We start from the raw sequence: 21,780 nt of genomic DNA, 5'->3' as shown, positions 1-21,780 counted from the left end.
AGACTCGACACTTGTAAACTATCGGTCCAAAGGGTTTGCGCAACTCTCAGTCGAGGGCTGCCCCGGAGCATACGCGTGTGCTTGACGCAGAAGTATAAATCAGCCTTAAGCCAAAGGACAATGAATGAATTTTCCATTGTCATTCAGTGTAAAATATATGCTTATGTGAAAATTTAAGCATACTTCAGATTTGTACTAAAAGGGATAGTTCACCCAAAAATGAAAATCCTGTCATCATTTACTCACCCTTTACATATTTCAGACTTTTCTGCTGAACACTAAAAAAGATATCTTGAAGAAAGCAGAAAACCTGTAACCATTGACTTTCATAGTAGGAAAAACAAATACTATTGAAGTCAATGGTTACAGATTTGTTATTTTAACTAATTAAAAATGTTTTGCTGACAACCTATCAGTTTGAAGTAGAATGATGACGTATAAAGATTGACTTTCTGTTACCTTTTTTTAACATGTGATCCCTTAAACTACAAAATAATGCTTGCAGTTGCTCACTTGTAAATGTCTGAGATCCAGATGTGGCCTCTGGAACCCCTGGGGAGCTGAAAACAACAGAAAATACTGTAACTGACTGTATGAAGAACAATGAGAATTAAAAAATGAATCTATAAACCCTTAGCAAACATCTTAACAGTAGTGTGGTTGGAGGATATCTTTCTACGAATTTATTTAGACTCATGTGATGATGTTTAAAGTTTTACCTTGCAGGGGTGGAACTGGATGATAGTCGGTTACCAAAGAGGGTGCTGTACTGAGGAGGTCCATCAGAGGGAGCTGTTGTAATGGCTACAGAGTGATAGAAGGGCTTGTTAACGCTGTACTGAGGTCCTCAGTTAAACCAAATGCTATGAACAGATTTATATTGCTTGATATTTCGTTTGTTATGAATTTTATGACCTATAATTTTATAATAATAGGCACAACCATTCATATATCCCTACCTGTGACAGGTGTGCTCTCCGAGAACACTTTATCAAGGTGTGATAAGGCTGCATACTTGTCCTGAGAGGCAGGGGGCGGAGCAGCAGAACTGAGAGCATTGTGGGCGTGGCTTAACCCCCCGAAATCCAAACTCATCGATTTAGGGAAGGCTCTGAATGGAGCCCCACCCCCAGTTGAAAGAGTGCGACCTAAACCAGAAAAGAAAAGCTCTCTTTAAATGCGTTTGTGTTGTTGCTCATTATATTTGTGAAATATGCAGCATCTGTTAGAACTTGCTGAGGCAATGCTAGAGTGATTGCTTCATGCTTCATGCAGTTCCTAAAAAACTCTTGTTTAGTGGTTACAAGGGTATTCTTGTTGGTTGCTAAGTAGCTGCTTACTGGTTCAACTAAAACAAAGTCTTTATTATATTTATTAATCTTTTAAAGGGTCAAGCTGAAATTATAAGTTGGTAGCAAACATCGTATTTCAATAGATTCTCTTTCTGATAAGCTGTTCATTCTGCCGTGGTGGTCCTTGATAAAGCAGGGAATAAGCCAAAGAAAGGTGAGTGATAGAGGGAGTAGTTTCTACGGTGGCCGAGAGAGCTTAACACAATCTAATTTAAGAAAGCACATGCAATTACAAAAAACACTAGGAAATAAAGAAACAATCTTCATCAATTTGACAGCACAAGTGTTGCACGTAATAACACATTCATATCTCAGCAGGGTCAGTCATGGTTTTGAGTCCCCTTGAAACATTTCCGTTGTGTTACGTGGATATTTGCAAGTGTCGTTAACAAAACTTTTACATTCCTCTGAGAAACGTAACAAAACTTTGTTTGTGAGCAAAATACTTTGAAAAGAGAGAGAAAAATTATTGAGTCCACAGTTCCTCTGGGGAATGTGGTTGTTTTTTGAGTGATGCATTACATTTGTGAGGGAACCCAAACTTTCTCAAGAGAAAATATAACATTTGTACAAGAAAACGAACACTTTCTCTGGTGAAAATGTTTTTACAAGAGATTTCAAACTTCACTGGAGAAACAAAACTTTCTTGGGATGGAGAGGCAGTAGAACACGGCATTTTTACAACACAACACAACACAACACAAACTTTCTCAGGGGGAAAACAACATTTTTACTAAACATTTTTGGTCAAACTAATACTTTCAGAGAAAACAAAACTTTCTTAATAAAATGCAATAATTTGTGAGGGAATGCAAACTTTCTCAGGGAAAAGTAATACCAAGACACTAACATTCTTGGTCCGGGGGAAGTGGAATACTTTTGCTAGAAAACAAACTTTCTTGGCATAGTGCCAAACTGTTGTAAGGTCTTTCCTGAGAGAAACAGTATTCTAGCAAGAATATGCAAACCTTCTTTTACAAGAGAACCCACTGATTTTGTGAAGGAAAACATGACTTTTATGAAGAAAAAGAAATACTTTGGGTACAAATGCAAAGTTTCTGAGAGTGCAAAAGTTTTCTGAGACCTCCAATTTCATATTTCCTCCAATCTCACTTTATCCCATCCCCATTTCCCCTAAGGGGCCTCTGCAGATATTCTTGTATCTAGCTGTGGCACATCTGCCTCCTTTGATGTAAGTTGATAGGATTTTTCTGCCTGTTCAGTCACTTCAGAAAGGTTACTGCACTACTCAACAAGACGTGTAGTCTCCTGCATGTCCATAACACTTAAACATTACATCCTGATACGAAATATGAGTTAAGATGATCAAACTTGAGTAACAGAAATAAAGTTCACTAAGATATTTATATTTAATTATAATTCTTGTTTGAAAAAAGGGATTCCCCCTCTTCTTTCTTCTTGTAAAAACTTTTCATTTTAATGAGACTAAATGACATCTGTGACTGATTTTGAATACCTAAAATGACTGATTATATGAGTGTCTTTATGTGTGTGTGATGTGTGTATTTTTACTTATTTATTGTCTATTTATGTACATACTATGTCAGAAAAAATACAGCCTGTCTAGGGCATAATACATATGAGACAAGTTTGCAATATAGTTCAAATAAACTGACGTCTTTATTAAACTCTCTCTATCAGTTAATGATAAAGAAACATTCTTAGAGAAACATTTTTTTTAACATTGCACGATCAGGCCTGTAGCCAGCTTATTGAAAAGGGTGGTTAAATTTTTCCTGAAAAACTGAAACTTTTTGCAGTTATTCGCCTGATTTTCTATTTAATTATGAGGTATAAATATTGCATTTTAGTGACATTTTAAGACCTAATTTTTGCTGGATTATGGTTATTATAACCACATTTTTTGATGTACCAAAAACTATTTCCAGCCATTTTGTAAAATTGCTTACTATACTATTTTACTATTTTAAGTGTTTACAAAAGTTTTATATTACGGTTATATACATAATGACAATTTTGAATAAAAAATGTGAAAAGATTTTGTGAAAATGCAAATTTAATATCATCTATCTTTACATTTTTTTTTTTTAGAAATCTGTTAAAACTTGTTTTAAATTAAACACTGAAGCCTACATGCAAATTACAAACTGGCCAGCACATTCAACTTTCCTCAGTCAGAATTGACGGGACTTTTTTGTGGCCAACACCAATAACAATGTCAACAACAACAAAAAACATCAGCCGATACCGTTATTGATAAATTGCATAGAGTAATATATAGTACTAGCTATTTTTCTCCTTTAAATTAGTTTTACTAAACACGGATTTTACTGACACATGGATTGCATCCATTTAACATTCATCTTACACATGTAAAGATATAAAAAAATACAATGTGACAATCTTTTAATGTGATTTTTGCTACTTAGTATTTCAACAACAGTAACTTTTCAGGGTTTTCCAGGTTTCTCCTCCTAAAATGTAAGACTTTTAAAGACCATTATAAATGGATTTTCAGACTTATACAGACCTATAGGTTAAGGATTTTTATTTTATTCAACATAACTTTTCTGTTAAAAAAAATGACATCTGGCTTTTTCATATATGACCAATAAATGCATGGAGAGCTTTTAAACAAATGTAATTGTATGCAAGATAACTTAACCACATAGGTAATTAGAGTTGTAAATATATATATATATATATATATATATATATATATATATATATATATATATATATATATATATATATATATATATATATATATATATATATTAGTTGTTATTTGTTTTATTGAGATGGATTGTTGGTGATTGGACGGATGTTGTCCCAACTAGGTAGCTTTACATGGACATAGAAAAATGAAGACCCATTTATAGTGATTTAAGACCTCAAACACAATATTTCATTCATTCATTCATTCATTTTCTTTTCGGCTTGATCCTTTTACTAATCAGGGGTCGACACAGCGGAATGAACCGCCAACTTATCCAGCATATTGTCACCTTGGAATTATATGGATCTATCTGTGTTCTGAATGATTTACAGGTATTGAGCCTCAACGTGTTTGCATTCCATAAAGCAACAGTATGTGTGTAACATTTGTACAGTATTTTAAACAAAAAGTCTTACAATTTATAAAAAAACACCTCATAATGTAAATAAGTTGTCATTTAATAAGAATATGTGAGTAACTCAATTTTGACAAAAATGTCAGATAGAACCTTATAATTCTAAGGTGACAATATGTTTTATGCAGCGGATGCCCGTCCAGCTGCAACCCATTCCTGGGAAACACCCATACACTCTCATTCTCTCTCTCTCTCACACACACACACACACACACACACACACACACACTGTGGACAATTTAGCTTACCCAATTCACCTATACTGCATGTCTTTGGACTTGTGGGGGAGCACCCAGCGGAAACCCCCGCGAACACTGGGAGAACATGCAAACTCCACACAGAAATGCCAACTGACCCAGCCGGAGCTCGAAACAGCGACCTTCTTGCTGTGAGGCCCAATATTTTCATATATTTTAAACTTTAGTATTATGGTCCCAGACATCATTTGGTTAATATGCAAATACACAAAGAAAACACGGTCAAAAACCGTTTCCCTGCCACTCCTGCCAGCAGATCCTCCATCACATGTGTGCTCTTACGTGAGCAGGTGAACTGAAGTAAAAATTTAGGTAGAGCTAATCCATGTCACCAAACCACTTAATGCATGACAAAAAATAATACAGCAAAATATTATGACTCTTAATTACTCAATAATTATACAACAAATAAAGTATAAAATTATCTAAATATCGCAAATGGCTCCAACAAGCATATTTTATAGTATATTTAGTATATTTTAATTTTCAGCATATTTTAATTTTGAACTTTTTTAAGACCCAGCGGACACTCTGCTCTTATTTGACATATTTATTTATTAAACCTAACACATAAAGCCAGTTCTGTTGCTATATTATAAATCTATTCAATTATAAATCTTGCTGCTCCAGAAAAATACTGACGAAAGTGCAGCCGTTTTCTTTTTACTTTTTATTATTGTCAGAGACGTACTGGCCCAAACAAAATTAGCCCAAACTAATTTTTTTCAGGGTTTTCTGCCTGAAGCACATTTGACATATTAGACACATGGTGTCTGATATTTTATACATATTATATATATTTTTTCTCTGGAAAAAATCATTGCAATTTATTATTAATAATAAACCACCTGATCAGCCTTTTTCATATTACTCCCAATTAATCCAATATCAGCAGCAAATACATCAGTGCATCCCTATGAGAAATATTACAGTCTAATATCGATCATGCAATATATTCCACACATTCTTCCACATCAACAGGTTACGCGTGACCACAGCCATGAGACAAAGCAGTGATTTTTCTAAATATACCTTTACTTTAAAGCCTGTGCCACATTCACTATCAAAGAGCAGATTGTCTCTCGTTGACCTGGCAGAGCTGTGATGTAGGGCTTTGAAGTGTCTGCCTGGAGCAGGTGCAGGACACATTCACTATCAGCCTGTGACTTTAGCATGCCACTGCTGGTATTTAGACACTCCATGACTAATGCAGTAAGAACCATCTCAGGAGCTCGCTAAACTCACCGATGAGCTCAGCTATTTTGCAAATGAGTTTCTTAGCATTTGTAGCTTGTTTAACCTGGGGTGCACTTTAATATTTCATTTTAAAAAACTCATTTATTTGTATTTGACATGATGACAGTACATAAAGTAATCAGAATTATTGCCCCCCCTGAATTATTAGCCCCCTTAACTAGGCAGGTTAGGGTAATTAGGTAAGTTATAATATAATAAGTGTATAATAAGTGTAATAATATAAGTGTATAATGATGGTTTGTTCTGTAGACTATCAAAACATATATAGCTTAAAGGGGCAAACAATATTGACCTTAAAATGTTTTTAAAAAAAGCAAAAACCTTTTATTCTACCCAAAATAAAACAAATAAGACTTTCTCCAGAAGAAGAAATATTATCAGACATACTGAGAAAATTCCCTTGCTCTCTTAAACATCATTTAGGAAATATTTAAAAAAGAAAAGAAATCAAAGGGGGGCTAATAATTCTGACTGCAACTCTATTTATTTTTCTAGTAATTTTGCAATATACTAGTATTTAGCTTAAAGTGTGATTTAAAATAAACTTAACTAGGATAATTAGGTTAACTAGGCAAGTTTGGTTAATTAGGAAAGTCATTGGACAACAGCGTTTTTTTCTTTAACCATTTGAAATAAAAATATTTCTTAAGGAGACTAATATTCATTTAATTTAGATTTTATAACAATGTATTTCAGCAATATTAAAAGAAATGAGACTTTATGCAGATTTAAAATATAATAGAAATTTTGAAAATATAAATCCACTCACCAGCCACTTTATTAGGTACACCTTACTAGTGCCGGGTTGGACCCCCTCAGAGGTACAAGGTACTGAAAATATTCCTCTAAGATTTTGGTCCATATTGACATGATAGCACCATACATTTGCTGCAGACTTGTCGGCTGCACATCCATGATGCGAATCTCCCATTCCACCACATCCCAAAGTACAGTTAGTACAGTGAACTTATTGTCATGTTCAAGAAACCAGTCTAAGATGATTCAAACTTAATGACATGGCGCGTTATCCTGCTAGAAGTAGCCATCAGAAGATGGTTACACTTTGGTCATAAAAAAATGGACGTGGTCAGCAACATTACTCAGGTAGGTTGTAGCGTTGACACAATGCTCAATTGGTACTAAAGGGCCCAAAGTGTGCCAAGAAAATATCCCCCACACCATTACACCACCACCAGCAACCTGAACTTTTGATACAAGGCAGGATGGATCCATGCTTTCATGTTGTTGACCCAAATTCTCACCCTACCATCCGTTGCATGTTGCAGCAACAAACGTTGAATGTTGCAGCAAAAATCGATATTTATCAGACAAGGCAACGTTTTTCAATCTTCTATTGTCCAATTTTAATGAACTTGTGCGAATTGTAGCCTCAGTTTCCTGTTCTTAGCTGACTGGAGTGACACCAGGTGTGGTCCTCTGCTGCTGTAGCCTATCCACCTCAAGGTTGGACGTGTTGTGCGTTCAGAGATGCTCTTCTGCATACCTTGATAGTAATGAGTGGTTATTTGAGTAACTATTGCCTTTCTATCAACTTGAACCAGTCTGGTGATTCTCCTCTGACCCTGGCATCAGCAAGGCATTTGCGCCCACAGAACTGCCGCTCACTGGATATATATATATATATTTTTTAAACCATTCTCTGTAAACCCTAGAGATGGTTGTGCGTGAAAATTCCAGTAGATCAGCAGTTTCTGATATACTCAGACCAGCTGTCTGGCACCAACAACCATGCCACGTCACTTAAATCACTTTTCTTCCTCATTCTGATGCTCGATTTAAACTGCAGCAGATTGTCTTGACCATGTCTACATGCCTAAATGCATTGAGTTGCTCCCATGTGATTGGCTGATTAGAAATTTGCGTTAACGAGCAGTTGGACAGGTGTACCTAATAAAGTGGCCAGTGAGTGTATTTTAAATCTCTGTTTTCTGTTAAAAAGAATTCATTTCACTGAAGGGCTAATAATTTGATCTTCAACTCTAATACTGCAGACATCCAAAACAGTTTGTGTTTATTGTGCATTAAAACTTGCTTGGCAATTTGATCTTGATGTAAACCGCTGGTTTATTGCTAACAGCATCATTCCACAGGGGTTTCATTCTGCATAGCGTCAAGCTTTTCTTTTCTGTTTCTTTCTCCCTGACACACTCACATATATACGGCAACATTATATCTGCACAGTAATGAATGCGTTTTCTCATTGCCTGTCATGGCTGGCTCACTCAGCATTGCAGCCAGATGGTCTGAGGTACAGCTGAAGTGTCTGCAGTGTGCGATTATGGGACTTACCTAAAGTAAAGCTGTTTTTGAAAGTGCTACTGGCTGTGAAATAAGGAACAAAAGAGGGAAGATGAGTTAAAAGGAACCTGGTATGGCTTAATGGACAATGCATTAAACATTACAGAAATATCAATATATAGTGAAATCCCACATTTTAAACAGTAACAGAGTTGACAATAATGGAGGTGACAGTATTTTGTGCTTTAGCTGAAGATGTCTGTACATTACTGGATGTGTGTGTGTGTGTGTCTTGGTGGTTTATGAGGAAATGTGTGTAATGAAATGGTTATGAGCTTGGTGTTAAAATGTTGAAGTGGTTTATGTGGACATGTCTTTGTGTCCTGTGTAATTCATAACAACTAAAAATCATACTTTAAACAGAGTTCAAACTCGTACTTAATGTTTGTGTCTGGGTGTACCTGAAGGACGTGGCAGGGCTGGGAAAGAGGAGGGATGATTCTGGGGTCCAATTCCTGAAGACATAACTCCTGGTCTCTGTCTCTCCACACCACTTAACAATGTGTCTGTTAAACAGAGAAAGGAGAATGGACAGAAAGAATAGAAGAATGAAACATTTATATTAAAATGAGAGACCAAACCAAAGTCATATGCTGACTCACAATATTGTAAATAAGTTTCAGCGATCAGGAGTCAAGGAGGACAAAAGCAAAGTTAATAATGATAATATATTATATTTACATTTTCTCACTAAGCAATTTATTATCTCATTTACAAATGAGGATAAAAGAAGCACTTCAGATCGTCATAGTTTTGAAATTGATTTTTAACTTCTTTTATTTTAAGTTGATTGAACATAAAATAATTAAGTTGTCCCAACAAATGTTTAACAATTGTGTTGTTTTTGCTCATTTTAAATACATAGTTTGAACAAGCAACAAATTAAATTTTTTTGAGTGTTTATAAATGCTATGACTAGTCTGTTGTTTGTTTATTTTTTAATTTAACAATAGAAAATCTCATCTAAAATAAATAAATAAATAGTTAGAATTGTCATAGCATTTACAATTTTATTTTACTTGACATTTTTTCTTCTCCGAGCATAACTGTGTGTTCACACCGAAAGCGGTGAGAGCGTCAAAGCAGCGGCGCGGCACGTCTTTGCCGGTGTGGGCGTAAAGGAAAAGTTGAATTCAAGTCAACTTTATGTTAATGAGTAGGGCCAGACAGAATCTGCGGACAAGTTTTTCTATTTCTGTGGAGAATTTTGTAAAAAATCTGCGAATTTATGCGGAAAGATTTTTTATGAAGTAAAAATAATACATTTCTTACTTTTATTTAATGTTTACAATGCAAATCCAATTAGATCCACATATTTGGTAAACAAAGCAAGCCTATCATATAATATATCTACAAAGAGACTACTTTAATTACTTTAATCTACTAAATATTACTTTACAAACTGTATTGTGCATAAATCACATGAACATTGTAATATTACTATTATTATATTATAATAATATTAGTGAAATGATATTTTAAAACTGGAAATATATAAATTTACACACATTAACACAAGTAAATACATGGACTCAAGTATGGGCTAAAAATTTGCGGAAAACCCCTGGTTTCTGCGCTCACAGGTTCCGTGTGGGCCAAGTAATGAGCTATGATGCAGTATGGCGGCAATCAATCAAGTCCACCGACAACAATGTTTGGAAAATTTTACATAAATCAAAATATTTGAAGGTGAAACCAATGTTTTGTGCTTTTTATAATGAGATTCTTTCATATATAAAACCCCTTAAGATAATGAAATCAAAAAGTGCAATTAAACTTTTGTCTTTGGTTAAAAAAGTATAAATTACAGGAAAACCCCCAGTCCTTTATTTATTTATTTATTGGTTTGTTTGTTTATTTATTATATTTAGATATGTATTATTTTACTTATAATTATTTTATATAACATATTATGTAGGTAATTTGTTCTTTAGTTGCACCTGTTTCCTTTTTTGTTTTGTAAATGTGTACTGATAATGGCAAAAAATAAATAAATAAATAAAATAAAAAAATTTAAATGTAGAAGTCTACTGCTTGGGAGGAGTCCAGAGAACACAGTCCTGTGAACTTTGGGTCTGACCACACTCGTTCCCAAGTGTTTGATCATAGGGGTTTGATTATTGCGGATTTCCAATTATTTATGATGTTTTCTCACAGGGACATACATTAAAAATTTACTGGCGAGTTGATTTGCATTATTTTTTTGTTATATATTTTTTCTATTTCAAAAAAGCAGGAATCTCATGGCAACCATAATGTCAATAAAGTATTGCTGCTTCAGAATATTTCAGACATATGAACATATTGGATAAGTGAAGCAAAGCCACACACCACACGCAACAACTTGATCTTCCCTAGTTGAATAAATTTGATAAAAACTGTGCAACATTTTTACACTAGAAAACATGTTTTATGCATTTTATATGTTTTTATGTGACTGATATTCTGCAACGGTCCATTTAAATACGGGAACAATGTGGGGAATTTTGATGCGTTGTCGCCAGGGCGGCCAGAGCAAACTTTGACACTTTCACCTCTTTCGGTGTGGACGCAGAGTAAGGAGAAGAGAGAGTATGTCCTAAAGGTGGTTTGTCAAGCCCACTCACCTGCATGAAGCAAACTGATAAATTCAAGGTGATAATAATTTGTCACATTTAGATAGCGCTTTACAGATTTGCTTGGGATCTGTTTATCCACCACCAGTGTCCAGCATCCACCTAACGACAGTCATTTTTGTGCCAAGCTGCACAACACACACTGATATGCACATAGCAATATCCATCCTGAAACAATAAGTTGTGAGTCCCTGTCACTATACTGGGGCACTAGGACCAACATACAGTAGATGCAGGCCTCTTTAACTCCTCTTCCAGCAGCAACCTAGTTTTTCAACCCAGGCTCATTCTGAAAACATACCTATATACATTTCTGGAGAATATCAAATACTTCCCAGGAGCTACATTTTTTGCAGTTTTGCACTTTTCCAGGAGAGGCTGCTGTGTATGCTTTTTAAGCTTTTTAATTCAAATTTCTCTCGCGAGTGCCATTCGTGCCTGCTGTTCTCTCCAAAATCCACCAGATGTCACTGTCAACTGAATGTTTGACTGATTAAATGACTAAATGACTGACTAAGTGACCAATCGACTGACCCACCCTCCCCCTTCCCTAAACCCAACTAATAGTATTTTAAAAAGCACTGATTGACCCGCCCACCCAATTCCCTAAACCCAACCGACAGTGTTTTCGAAAGCAATCCAGAAAAAGAAATGCCCCCATCTGATTTTTACCACGTTTTACCACATTCTCACCCTGTTATGTACATATTTTATTACCCTGTTTTTGTTTAAGCCGCTTTCTGGAAAAAAAAACAGGCGTTCTTAACCAGACTCGAACCCAGTCGTCGTGGTCTTCTACTCTTTGAGTCTTAAGTCTGACAACATACATGGTGAAATAACTGGACAAACTGGAAACAGCCGGAAAACCGTCCATACGGAGGTAAGAATACGGTCAGAAAAAGAAACACGAAAAGAAACGATATCATACCACCCCATATCGTTCATTAAAACAAAATGCAGCCATACATACTTCTAGCTACATAGCTCACAATCTCCAGAAATGTATATAGGGCTACGTTTTCAGAATGAGCCTATGCTGTAGTTTTCCTATGTGTTCTCCCATCCAGGTAAAAACCAGGCACAATCATGCATAGCTTCAGTGGGTGACCATGTGAAAGCTGCAGAGCACTGGCTGCTGACAAGCAAGATAGTAGCAGAAGATGAGACAGGGAAAGAAGATGACAAACATATTTGATGGCTGTACCTTTAATAGGATGGTCTCTGAAGCTCTGTGAGCGAGTTGGTCTGGCAGTGAACACCTCAGTACGGCAATCAGCCGGAGAGACAGCAGGAGCTCTGTCCCATATTGACAACTGGGACTGGGACTAGGGGAATACACACACACACACACACATTAGAAATCAGATCAGCACCCTCATTTTGAGGCTGGTTTTCAGATCAAAGATGAAAGCGATTCACTCGAGTAAAACTGTGCTCTTAATGTAGTTCATCAAAAGTAAACCACGTCTTTACTGTTATTAACCCTGTTTGTACATGCAGTTGTCCTTCTGAAATACTCCATTTCATTTATCACAATACTAATCGTAAAACTAATTTAATAAATAATCCTAATTTTGTTCATCAAAGTGAAATTACAGGTTTAACACGTCTTCATAATTGGCTGCTACAGTGATTTGATGTTATAATAGCAGTAATGTAACTAGAACTAACAACAATGATACAGTCATTTAGATTGAAAATTTTGTGTTAAAGCATCATCTTCACTGACATTAAGCCTTTTTATATTGTGTTTAACATCATTTGATCTCATTTCTTTTCATAATTTTTAATATAATAATATTAATAATTATATATATGCGCATTAAAGAGTAAATATAATTGAAAATCTTCACTTACACTTCTTATCAGTATACTATACATATAATTATGTAATGTTATTCCAAATATAATAATAACAATAACAGCAATAGTGTACTTTACTATTAAAATCATTTGATGTAATCTCCTTTTACAATAATAATTGAAAAGCTCTCTTAACTGAAAATAAATCAAAGGCTTAATTTAACCATTTTGTTAATAGTAATAATAATAATAATAATTTTAGTTATGTTTAGTTCTGCCTATAACAACAACAATAATGATGTAATAATAATAAATATTATTATTAGTTTGTTTTATTATTGTCACAATTACCAGCGATCTAGCCTGTGCAGATTGCTGGAGAAGTACACATATGCCACTGATAAGAACTACAAATCCCATCATGCACCACAAACACACACCAGTTCCAGTTCTCTCCCTGATTACAGCTGGAAACTCATGATGGACTAATCAGATGGACCATATAAACAGCAAACATACACGCATACTTTGCTCATTCTTGTTCACTGTTATCCTATAGCATTATGATGCGTTTCCTAGTCTTGCTGTGTTTCCTAACTCGTTTTGTTCTTTATTTTTGTATTGGACAAAGCGTGGCTTCGTGAAGCACTGAAAGTCGAAGCATCGAAACGTTTTGAAACCTGTCGCTACAGTGACACTTAGTGGTTATTTTTTATGTATTGCTTTGGAACAGCTTCAGCAAAGAAACAATTAAGCAAATTGAGGTGTTAAACCCCATGTTGTATAGTGATTTGCTGAAGTGGTGAGAGTTCAAGACTAGCATGCTGAGATAAGGGGTTTGAATGCAGGGAGATGCAGCTATAGATGTTCTTGTAATGCGTTTTGTTTTAACATTGGTTTGATGTCTGAATGAAAACTTCGTGAATAAATATGTCTTGGCATAAAAAATTCAAACTCGGGTCATTTGCAGCGAAGTTACTCTGTTTACACATACAGTCCACTAGAACAAGGGTTCCCAAACTTTTCAGCCCGCGACCCCCAAAATAACCATGCCAGTGACTCGCGACCCCCAATATCCTCTGAGGTGGTAATAAATACAGAAACCTTGCATGCAATGGCACACACACACCAATTAAATTTGTGTCAGTGCTTTAAATGTGCCAGAAAGTATAACCTGATGTTATAAAATCAAAATGCATCTGACACTATTGCTGCCTTTAATATAATGCAATTACCCCAGGGGTCGCAATCCAATAGAACTAGTAACTATAAGCTACTATTTTTATTTTCAGTATAGTTATGGTTAAAATATGTTAATTCTTATGGTTTAATAAAAATAAATAGATTTTTGGAAATCACCAGGCGACCCCCCTTCATTGCCCCGCGACCCCTCGGGGGGGTCCTGACCCCCACTTTGAGAACCACTGCACTAGAATACACGAGATAAAGACCATCTCTGACACTGTCAGTCAAAGCAGATTCGCCATGTCTTGAAACGCTTTTGAAATGACGGATGCCTTGAATCGCTTTAATCACGTCACCTGAGTGTTTCTAATCACCTTAGTTATGTGATCTGGGTGTTTCGGATGATGAGGGTTATGTCACGAGCTCAGATTTGGTTGACCAATAAAAGGAAAATTGGGTGTTTCAGCACCGCCTACACGTGTATAATGAATTTTTAAGTCGTTTTTCCATTTTCCTACGCTAAATTAAAAAAAATTTAAATTGAGCCAAAATATCATTTTTTCGTTTCTTGGAAGCAAACGAAAAACGGAAAAAAATGCCGTTTTCTTCATTTTCCTTTTTCGTTGGAAAACGGATGTGGATTGGACGGAATATAACCTGATTGATACACTGGCCCGAAATATTTGCACTTCGGGATCTCAACTCTCTCGACACAGTGTCGAAACGTCAGTTTCAATAGTTCCCACTTAGATATGCTTGGCATTTATAGCAGGTTTGGCATGCTGTCCCGGGAGAGAACCCTGAGCTCGGAGATATTTGAGCCCAGGGCTCCCGCCCGGTCTAGAAGCATATCAGGAGATCCGAGATCAGGTAGGTCTCGATCGCTCCCCCTTTAGAAGGGGAGAAAAAGGAGGAGATGGGGTGGAAGGGGGGATTCTTCCAAAACGAAGATAGAGCAGTAAGGAGAAAGTGATCCATTTATATTAAGCTAGGATCATTCTGATTGGATTATTACGGATGAGTGGCCAGCGGTGCACAATCATATCACGTGCACCTCTCGAAATTAGTTTATGAAACTTCACTTCAAGTCAGCCATCCCTACTTTGTTTATCCTGTTTGCCGCCTGCACCGACCTTTACTCTTACCTCTTTTGTACCCGTACTCCATGTTACAATTATGATTTTAATGGTTATTGTAAATAATATTATGTGACAGGCAGAATTAAACTTTGGACAGAAAAGTTAATATTATGAATAAGACATGAATACACATTCAAAAAGGCACTATTGATTTTCTTTTATTTGCCTCGCTCATTTTTCATTTGAATTCAAAGATATATGAAATCCCTGGACCACTCTGTTTCTTCCTCACCAGTGTGCGAGTGGGCCGGTTAGTGGGGTTCAGTGGATGTCCAGGCGGAGGCTGATTCTGAGCAGGCCCATGTGGAGCTGGAATAGCCTGAACCCCTGGACCCCACGGTGTGTCTGTATCCCGGCGCATCTTGCTTTTAGAGAAATGCCTGGGGAGAAAAAACAGACCCCTCTTAAGTCAAGCATTCTTTGACTTTCATCTACAGATAATCCAGTGAGAACAGCAGCATGGTTCAGCATGCATTAATAATTCATTCTGATCCGCTCTGAAACACCCTTTATGACCACACTACTTCTCGCTCACCATTTCTTCCTCTCATATTTGTCCTGCAAGAACTCCTTCAGCTTCTGCGTGTCACGTGCATCAAAACAGCCGTCGGTTTTGGGGTCAAATGTGCAGAGCCAGGTCCTCCTTCCAACCTAACAACCCCACAGCCCAAGAATACACACAGTTAAGCTACTTTTAAAGCCTCGTTAACAAAGTTTACACAGAGTACTTCCTCAAACATGTTTGCTTAGGGTGACCCTACAGCAGTGCTGGAAATAGTACTGAGAAATCATACTCAAGGACCATTACTTGCCAAAAAATGAAGTGCAAGTAAAATAAAAGTATCTGTTCTCTTTAATACTTAAAGTAAAAGGTAGTCATTTTAAAAGAACTCAAGAATAGAAAGTAGTGAGTATTATGCTGTGAAATTGTTTCACTTTATACCCCACAAAATAAATATACAGCCTACGTCAGTGCAATTTTCTTTTAAGGGTGTTTCTAAATGCAAGTTAAATTATTTGCACCTATAATAGGATAATATAATACAAGCCCGTAGCCAGGGGGGTTCGAAGAGTTCAGAAGACCCACGGCTCACTGACAAAGGTGCAGAATTTGTCCCATATATAAGCTCATTTGTCCTATTTTGACTGCTATGCCATCATAAATAGTAAAAAATAACCCATAGAAAAAAGTTTTAAGGCCGAGCGGAATCCTGGTGTGACTTTAGCTAATCAGTTTTGGCCAATGCTTACAATTATTTTTCAATATTCCAACATCCAGCTGTGCAAGAAAACATTTGACATAAGCGAAATGATCTTTCGCTACTGTATTGTGCTTAAAAACATTTGAAAAGTAACTTTTATTCTAAATCTTGGATCTTATTCTCGAAAGAAAACATGAACAATAAAAAAGTGTGAAGCACCAAAAGCGACCCATATTAAAATCTATTTGAATACTATTTTTGCTATTGTTGTTATCCATGAATTTTTAAATGTACTTTTTTTTTACAAGAGAGACTGGAAAAATTGTGAAGCTCTCAATTATTATTATTATTGTTATTATTATTATTATGTTTTAATTTTTTATTATTCAAGTGGGCAAATTCTGACTGAGGAAAGTTAATTGTGCTGCCCAATTTGTAATTTGCCTAATAAATGAAAATAGGCTACAGATTTTAATTTAAAACTTATTTTCTAATAATATATGATGTATTTTAAAAATAATATATTTGTAATATCTTTTTATTCAAAATATTTATAAAACATTTTTGGTACATTAAAAAGTGTGGTTATGATGACCATCCGACAAGCTAATCCAGCTTAAAATAGCGCTTAAAATATCTAGACCTTAATTCAGTTTGTAAATTTCATAATTAAATAAAAAATGAAGCAAAATTTGAGGAAAAATAACCACCCCTTTCCCCAATCTGTGTAACCTAACGAGCAAAATTGTAGCTGTGACAATATGTAAAACGTAATATGCAATTTTAACTTACAAGCAACGAGTGTTCAGCACTTGGCGCCACAAACCAAGTTGGTGCAGCACTGATAATGCAATTTGTTGATTTATTTAAAAACATTCTGTAGTGTATTTAGTTATTGTTTAAGGCTATTTTGCGATTTCAGTCATCATACAGTAGCCATGCTTGTAGGATAAAGACTTAACAGTCATTGTGTATAACATTTTGGCATTCTTGGACACTTTTATTAGCTTTCACATTTTTTAAACTACTGAGAAATCCACTATTCCTGAATAAAAACACCCAATTACAGTAATTTGTGTAAACAGCAAAAATCAGTCCAAGGCACTCAAAAAATGTGGAAAATTTAAAAAGAAAACACAAACACATTTTTTCCACATTTTTGAGTGCCTTGGACTGATTTTTGCTGTTTTTTTCTGATGAATCCTTTACCCAAAGAGCACTGACACATTATTTAAGCTGCTCCTGAGCACTTTTTGTTTGATTTTGGGGTTTTTACAATAATTTGTGTATTTGTAATTCGCTACTTAACACCACCGCCCTACACTATGTTCAATTTTTCCTGGAAAAGCTCTGTTTATACTTTTAAGACGTTTAAAAAATGTTCTAAGCACTTTAGCTAAAAATTCATAACAGTACATACAGTCAAAATCAGAATTATGAGCTCCCCTTTGAAATGTTGTTTCTTTTTTAAATATTTCCAAAATAATGTTTAACAGAGCAAGGACATTTTCACAGTATGTCTGTTAATATTTTTTTATTTTGGAGAAAATCTTATTTGTTTTATTTCGGCTAGAATAAAAGCAGTTTTAAATTTTTTAAAAGCCGTTTTATTATCAATATTATTAGCCCCTTCAGGGTATATTTTTTTCGATAGTCTACAAAACAAACCATCATTATACAATAACTTGCCTAATTACCCTAACCTGCCTAGTTACCCTAATTAACCTAGTTAAGCCTTTAAATGTCACTTTAAGCTGTATAGAAAAGTCTTGAAAAATATCTAGTCACATATTATGTACTGTCATCATGACAAAGATAAAATAAATCAAGTTATTAGAAATGAGTTATTAAAACTATTATGTTCAGAAATGTGTTAAAATCTTCTCTCTGTTAAACAGAAATTGGGGGGAAAACAAACAGGGGGGCTAATAATTTAGGGGGGCTAATAATTCTGACTTCAACTGTACATGACAGTCTTCTGTCATGTGAAAATAACCTAATCAGTGGAGGTCAATATTGTGATACACTGAGCAAAAAACAAAATCCTGGGTTGCGCATAATGGCTTCATGTTGTCCCAACACAAATCAACTAAGTTAACTTAATCAAACAAATTTAAATGAATTGAACATAAAACAAGTGTAGTCAATTTTGAAAGAACTAAATCATCATCCAATTCCATTTCTCTATCAACTTTCAGTAGGTAAATGTGGGACCTGCATTATCAAATGTCAGAGTAAAGTGATGATGGAAACTACGAAGGAGACAAAAATGATTTACAATAGTTATAGCATGATAAACACATGCAGGGCTCAACAATAAGGACTGCCCGGTGGCCCGGGGCCAGCGTGAAAGACACTCGGGACAGTAGACAGGATTGTTACTGGCCCCTATCGGCCAGTAACGATGAGAATGTTTTTTTGTTTTTGTTTTTTTTTGTAACCTGGTAACAACTAGTACAGTGAAAAGATGGCAACATGGTGGCAAATTTAAACAATGAGGCTAAAAGAAAACGTTTCTAAAGGCTTAGAAGCAGACCATTACATGGGTACAAAATTAAGAAACTGAAAAAAAGAACAAAAAAAAAAGTTGTCAGTTTGGCAAGCCATTTTTATAAAAAGTTATTTAGAATTGCATTAAAACACCAGCACATTTTTCATACTGCTCTTTCATTTGCATAAAATCTTGAATTTTGCTCATTATACATTTATTAACATATTTAAAATGTTTAAATTCTAGATTCACTGGCATAATTTTGCCACTATTTAAAATATGTGGCTAAGAAATAGCTATTAACTTTTTAGTTTTTTTGGTGGGGCTAGTGAAAATTTTGACAGGGCAAGTAAAAATCTTAAGCAATGGCCCGATCGGACCCGTATAAAAATCATTAGCGTTGAACCCTGACATGAATGAGTTTGTTGAAAAAAAAAAACATACAACATCTCCCACATGAACATCCCATATGCTATTCTATGAAAACTGGTCACCCTACGTATGCTCGGAACATTCATGTAAAATTGAGATCATTTAGAAAGCATTTCGTGGTTGTGTGTGCAACTGACTTAAAAGCTTTATTACCACTGAACATTAATAATGTAAAAACATGTCAAACAATACTGTTAGTTGCATTACAAGGAAAACGGTGTGCTCTACCATGGTGTGTCTGAGGTAATTCAACAAATTAGTATTTTTGCTAAGTCACGCGAATGCTCAGACACATTTTTAGCATAAAATGAGCTTAGACGCAATTCAGGAGGCTTAGTTATGCATTGAGATTTCTGTATGGATTAGAAGCGATTTAGCTCTGTTGGAACCATTTTCTTACCCTCAACTTGTTTCAAAATGTATGAGTTTCTACTGCACGACACAAAATCAGATATTATAATGTTGATAACCTTAGAGTATTACTTATTACCAAATTACATATTTCTATGGAAGTCAATGGGGACCAACAAAAATGAGGTTACCTATGATCTGCAAAAAATGTGTTCATCAGAGGAAAGAAACAGCATATTTTTGGTGAACTATCTCTTTACTGTTATCACTATAGCATTGATATTTGCTCTGTCTGTCTGTTCCTGCTCATACTCAACATACTTTACTGACAGAGGAGAGGAGGAATGAGTCAGAAGAATTTTTGCCAGTGTTATACAAGCACCGGCGCCCACCCTCAGAGCATTGGCTTCAGCTGCCGTGAGCATTTGTGGGTGTGAATGTGAGCGAGTGTGTGTGTGTGTTGGTTGTGGAGTGAAAGAGCAGTGTCTGTACTTGAACCCCTTTCAGATTCGCTCACCAGAAAGGCAAGTTCAGTCACAGGCTCATGGGAAAACCACAGTATATAATGAACCTAAAATCTCTACCCACACACAATATATATCAGATAGATTTAATATGAAAGATTCTCAAGTGATATAACTCATGGTGGTCGCCATAATTTAACTGATTATAGTCTTTCATTTCCAAAGATGGACTAAATAGTTTTACAAATGCACTTTGACACACATCCATATAAGAAATACGGTTAAAAATAATCTGCGAAGGTGTATCCATTACACAAGTGGTATTTGCTATTAATAGAATTCATGTTATGTTACACGTGAGATTGTTGATGGGGAAAATGTTTTGGTTTTTTACACATTTGAGAAAGCCTCTCTTCAGTTGTAGGAAACTTGAAACTAATGTTCAGCTAATGTCAAAGGTGCTACTGTAATGCCAAAGCTTCGTGCAATGGCATGCAAAGATAAGGAATTCAAACTACAGGCAGTCCTGTATCTAAAGTCTCAGATACACTCAATGATCAAACTAACAAAACAGTCACTTTAATCAGCTCGTCTGTCAACATCATGTTGGTGATTTGCAGAGCTTGCGCAAACAAAGATAGGATCAGATGCTTTTAAAACATCTGTTTTCTCACAGCTGTATTTTCAGTTATGTTTATTATTTAGTTATTGAGAGAAAAGAGTGCAGCACAGATTTACCTTTTCATCTGAACCTCTCTGTGTGGACAGCATATGGATGTTTGTTAGTAGAATATATCTGCAAATGTATTCCCAGCCTATTTTATCCTATGTTTTTCTTGCACTTTGGGTTTACTACTTGGCTTAGAGGTCAAGGATCTTTACCATTATGATAGCAAAAATGTATATTTCCCCACTTATATCCACCAAAAACTAAACCTTTTTAATAAGAAAACTACATTTCTTTTTCAGGTATCTATAATTTTAAGCAACATTGCAATGTGTTGTTGTTGCTTTTTTGGGGAGGGAGGGTTGCTTTGTTTGGCAGTTGAATTTTGCACAACACCCTACAAATTCACCAGCTTATACAACAAATGTTGAAAGGATATTTAGTAAAATGCAATGAAATTAAGCATCTGTTTTTTTTACTTTTATTTCATTAGCAAAAGTACAAATAAGAAAATCCCAATGTTTTCACTGATAAACTTCAATGTATTTTGTACATTTTTATTTTGATGGCAGCAGCTCATGACTGAATGTTGGGACAGGGAGAATAAAAGATAAAAGCATATCCAAATTAAACAGGTTTGAAAGTCCACAATAAGCAGGTGAACTGTTGATACATGGGAGTTTCATGAATGGCTCTACAATGAGCATCTTGGGTGTTTCGAGGTAAAGCTGGATCGTAGCTTATCTTTCAACCCAGACTCATTCTAAAAACGTAGCCCTACATACATTTCTAGAGAGTGCCAAATACATCACAGGAGGTATGTTTTTTGCAGTTTTTGTTTTTGCAAATCCACTGCTGTGTACGCTTTTTGAGATCTCAAATTTTTCTCACGAGTGCCATTCGTGCCCCTTCTTCTTGCGTAAATCCACCAGAGGCTGTTGTCAACTAGCTGACGGACCAACCGACTGATTTTTCCCACCCAAACCTTTCCCTAAACCCAACCGACAGTGTTTTGAAAAGCAATCCAGAAAAAAAGGCCCCCTGATATTTCCATATTCTCACAATGTTATATTACTTGTATTATTTTTATTTATTTATTTTTTTTGGGGGGGGTATTATTGGCTTTCTGG

At 35.5% G+C, this 21,780-nt stretch overlaps 2 protein-coding genes across 6 annotated transcripts in view; one reads left to right on the top strand and one right to left on the bottom strand.

The window, feature by feature from the left end:
- Positions 1-21,780, top strand: part of acap1 (ArfGAP with coiled-coil, ankyrin repeat and PH domains 1) — a 101,989-nt gene that overhangs the window by 24,802 nt on the left and 55,407 nt on the right. The window lies entirely within an intron of this gene.
- agfg2 (ArfGAP with FG repeats 2) overlaps positions 1-21,780 on the bottom strand; it is a 32,109-nt gene that overhangs the window by 8,451 nt on the left and 1,878 nt on the right. The window contains 5 exon segments of the mRNA NM_001030238.1: positions 8,307-8,325; positions 8,703-8,778; positions 12,164-12,241; positions 15,276-15,423; positions 15,579-15,694. Coding sequence (NP_001025409.1) covers positions 8,307-8,325; positions 8,703-8,778; positions 12,164-12,241; positions 15,276-15,423; positions 15,579-15,694 — 437 coding nt within the window.

Source organism: Danio rerio, chromosome 7 (genome assembly GCF_049306965.1).
Source record: "Danio rerio strain Tuebingen ecotype United States chromosome 7, GRCz12tu, whole genome shotgun sequence".
Classification (NCBI taxonomy): domain Eukaryota; kingdom Metazoa; phylum Chordata; class Actinopteri; order Cypriniformes; family Danionidae; genus Danio; species Danio rerio.
The sequence above is the reverse complement of the archived record's forward strand: the minus strand, read 5'-3'. Positions and strand labels throughout refer to the sequence as shown.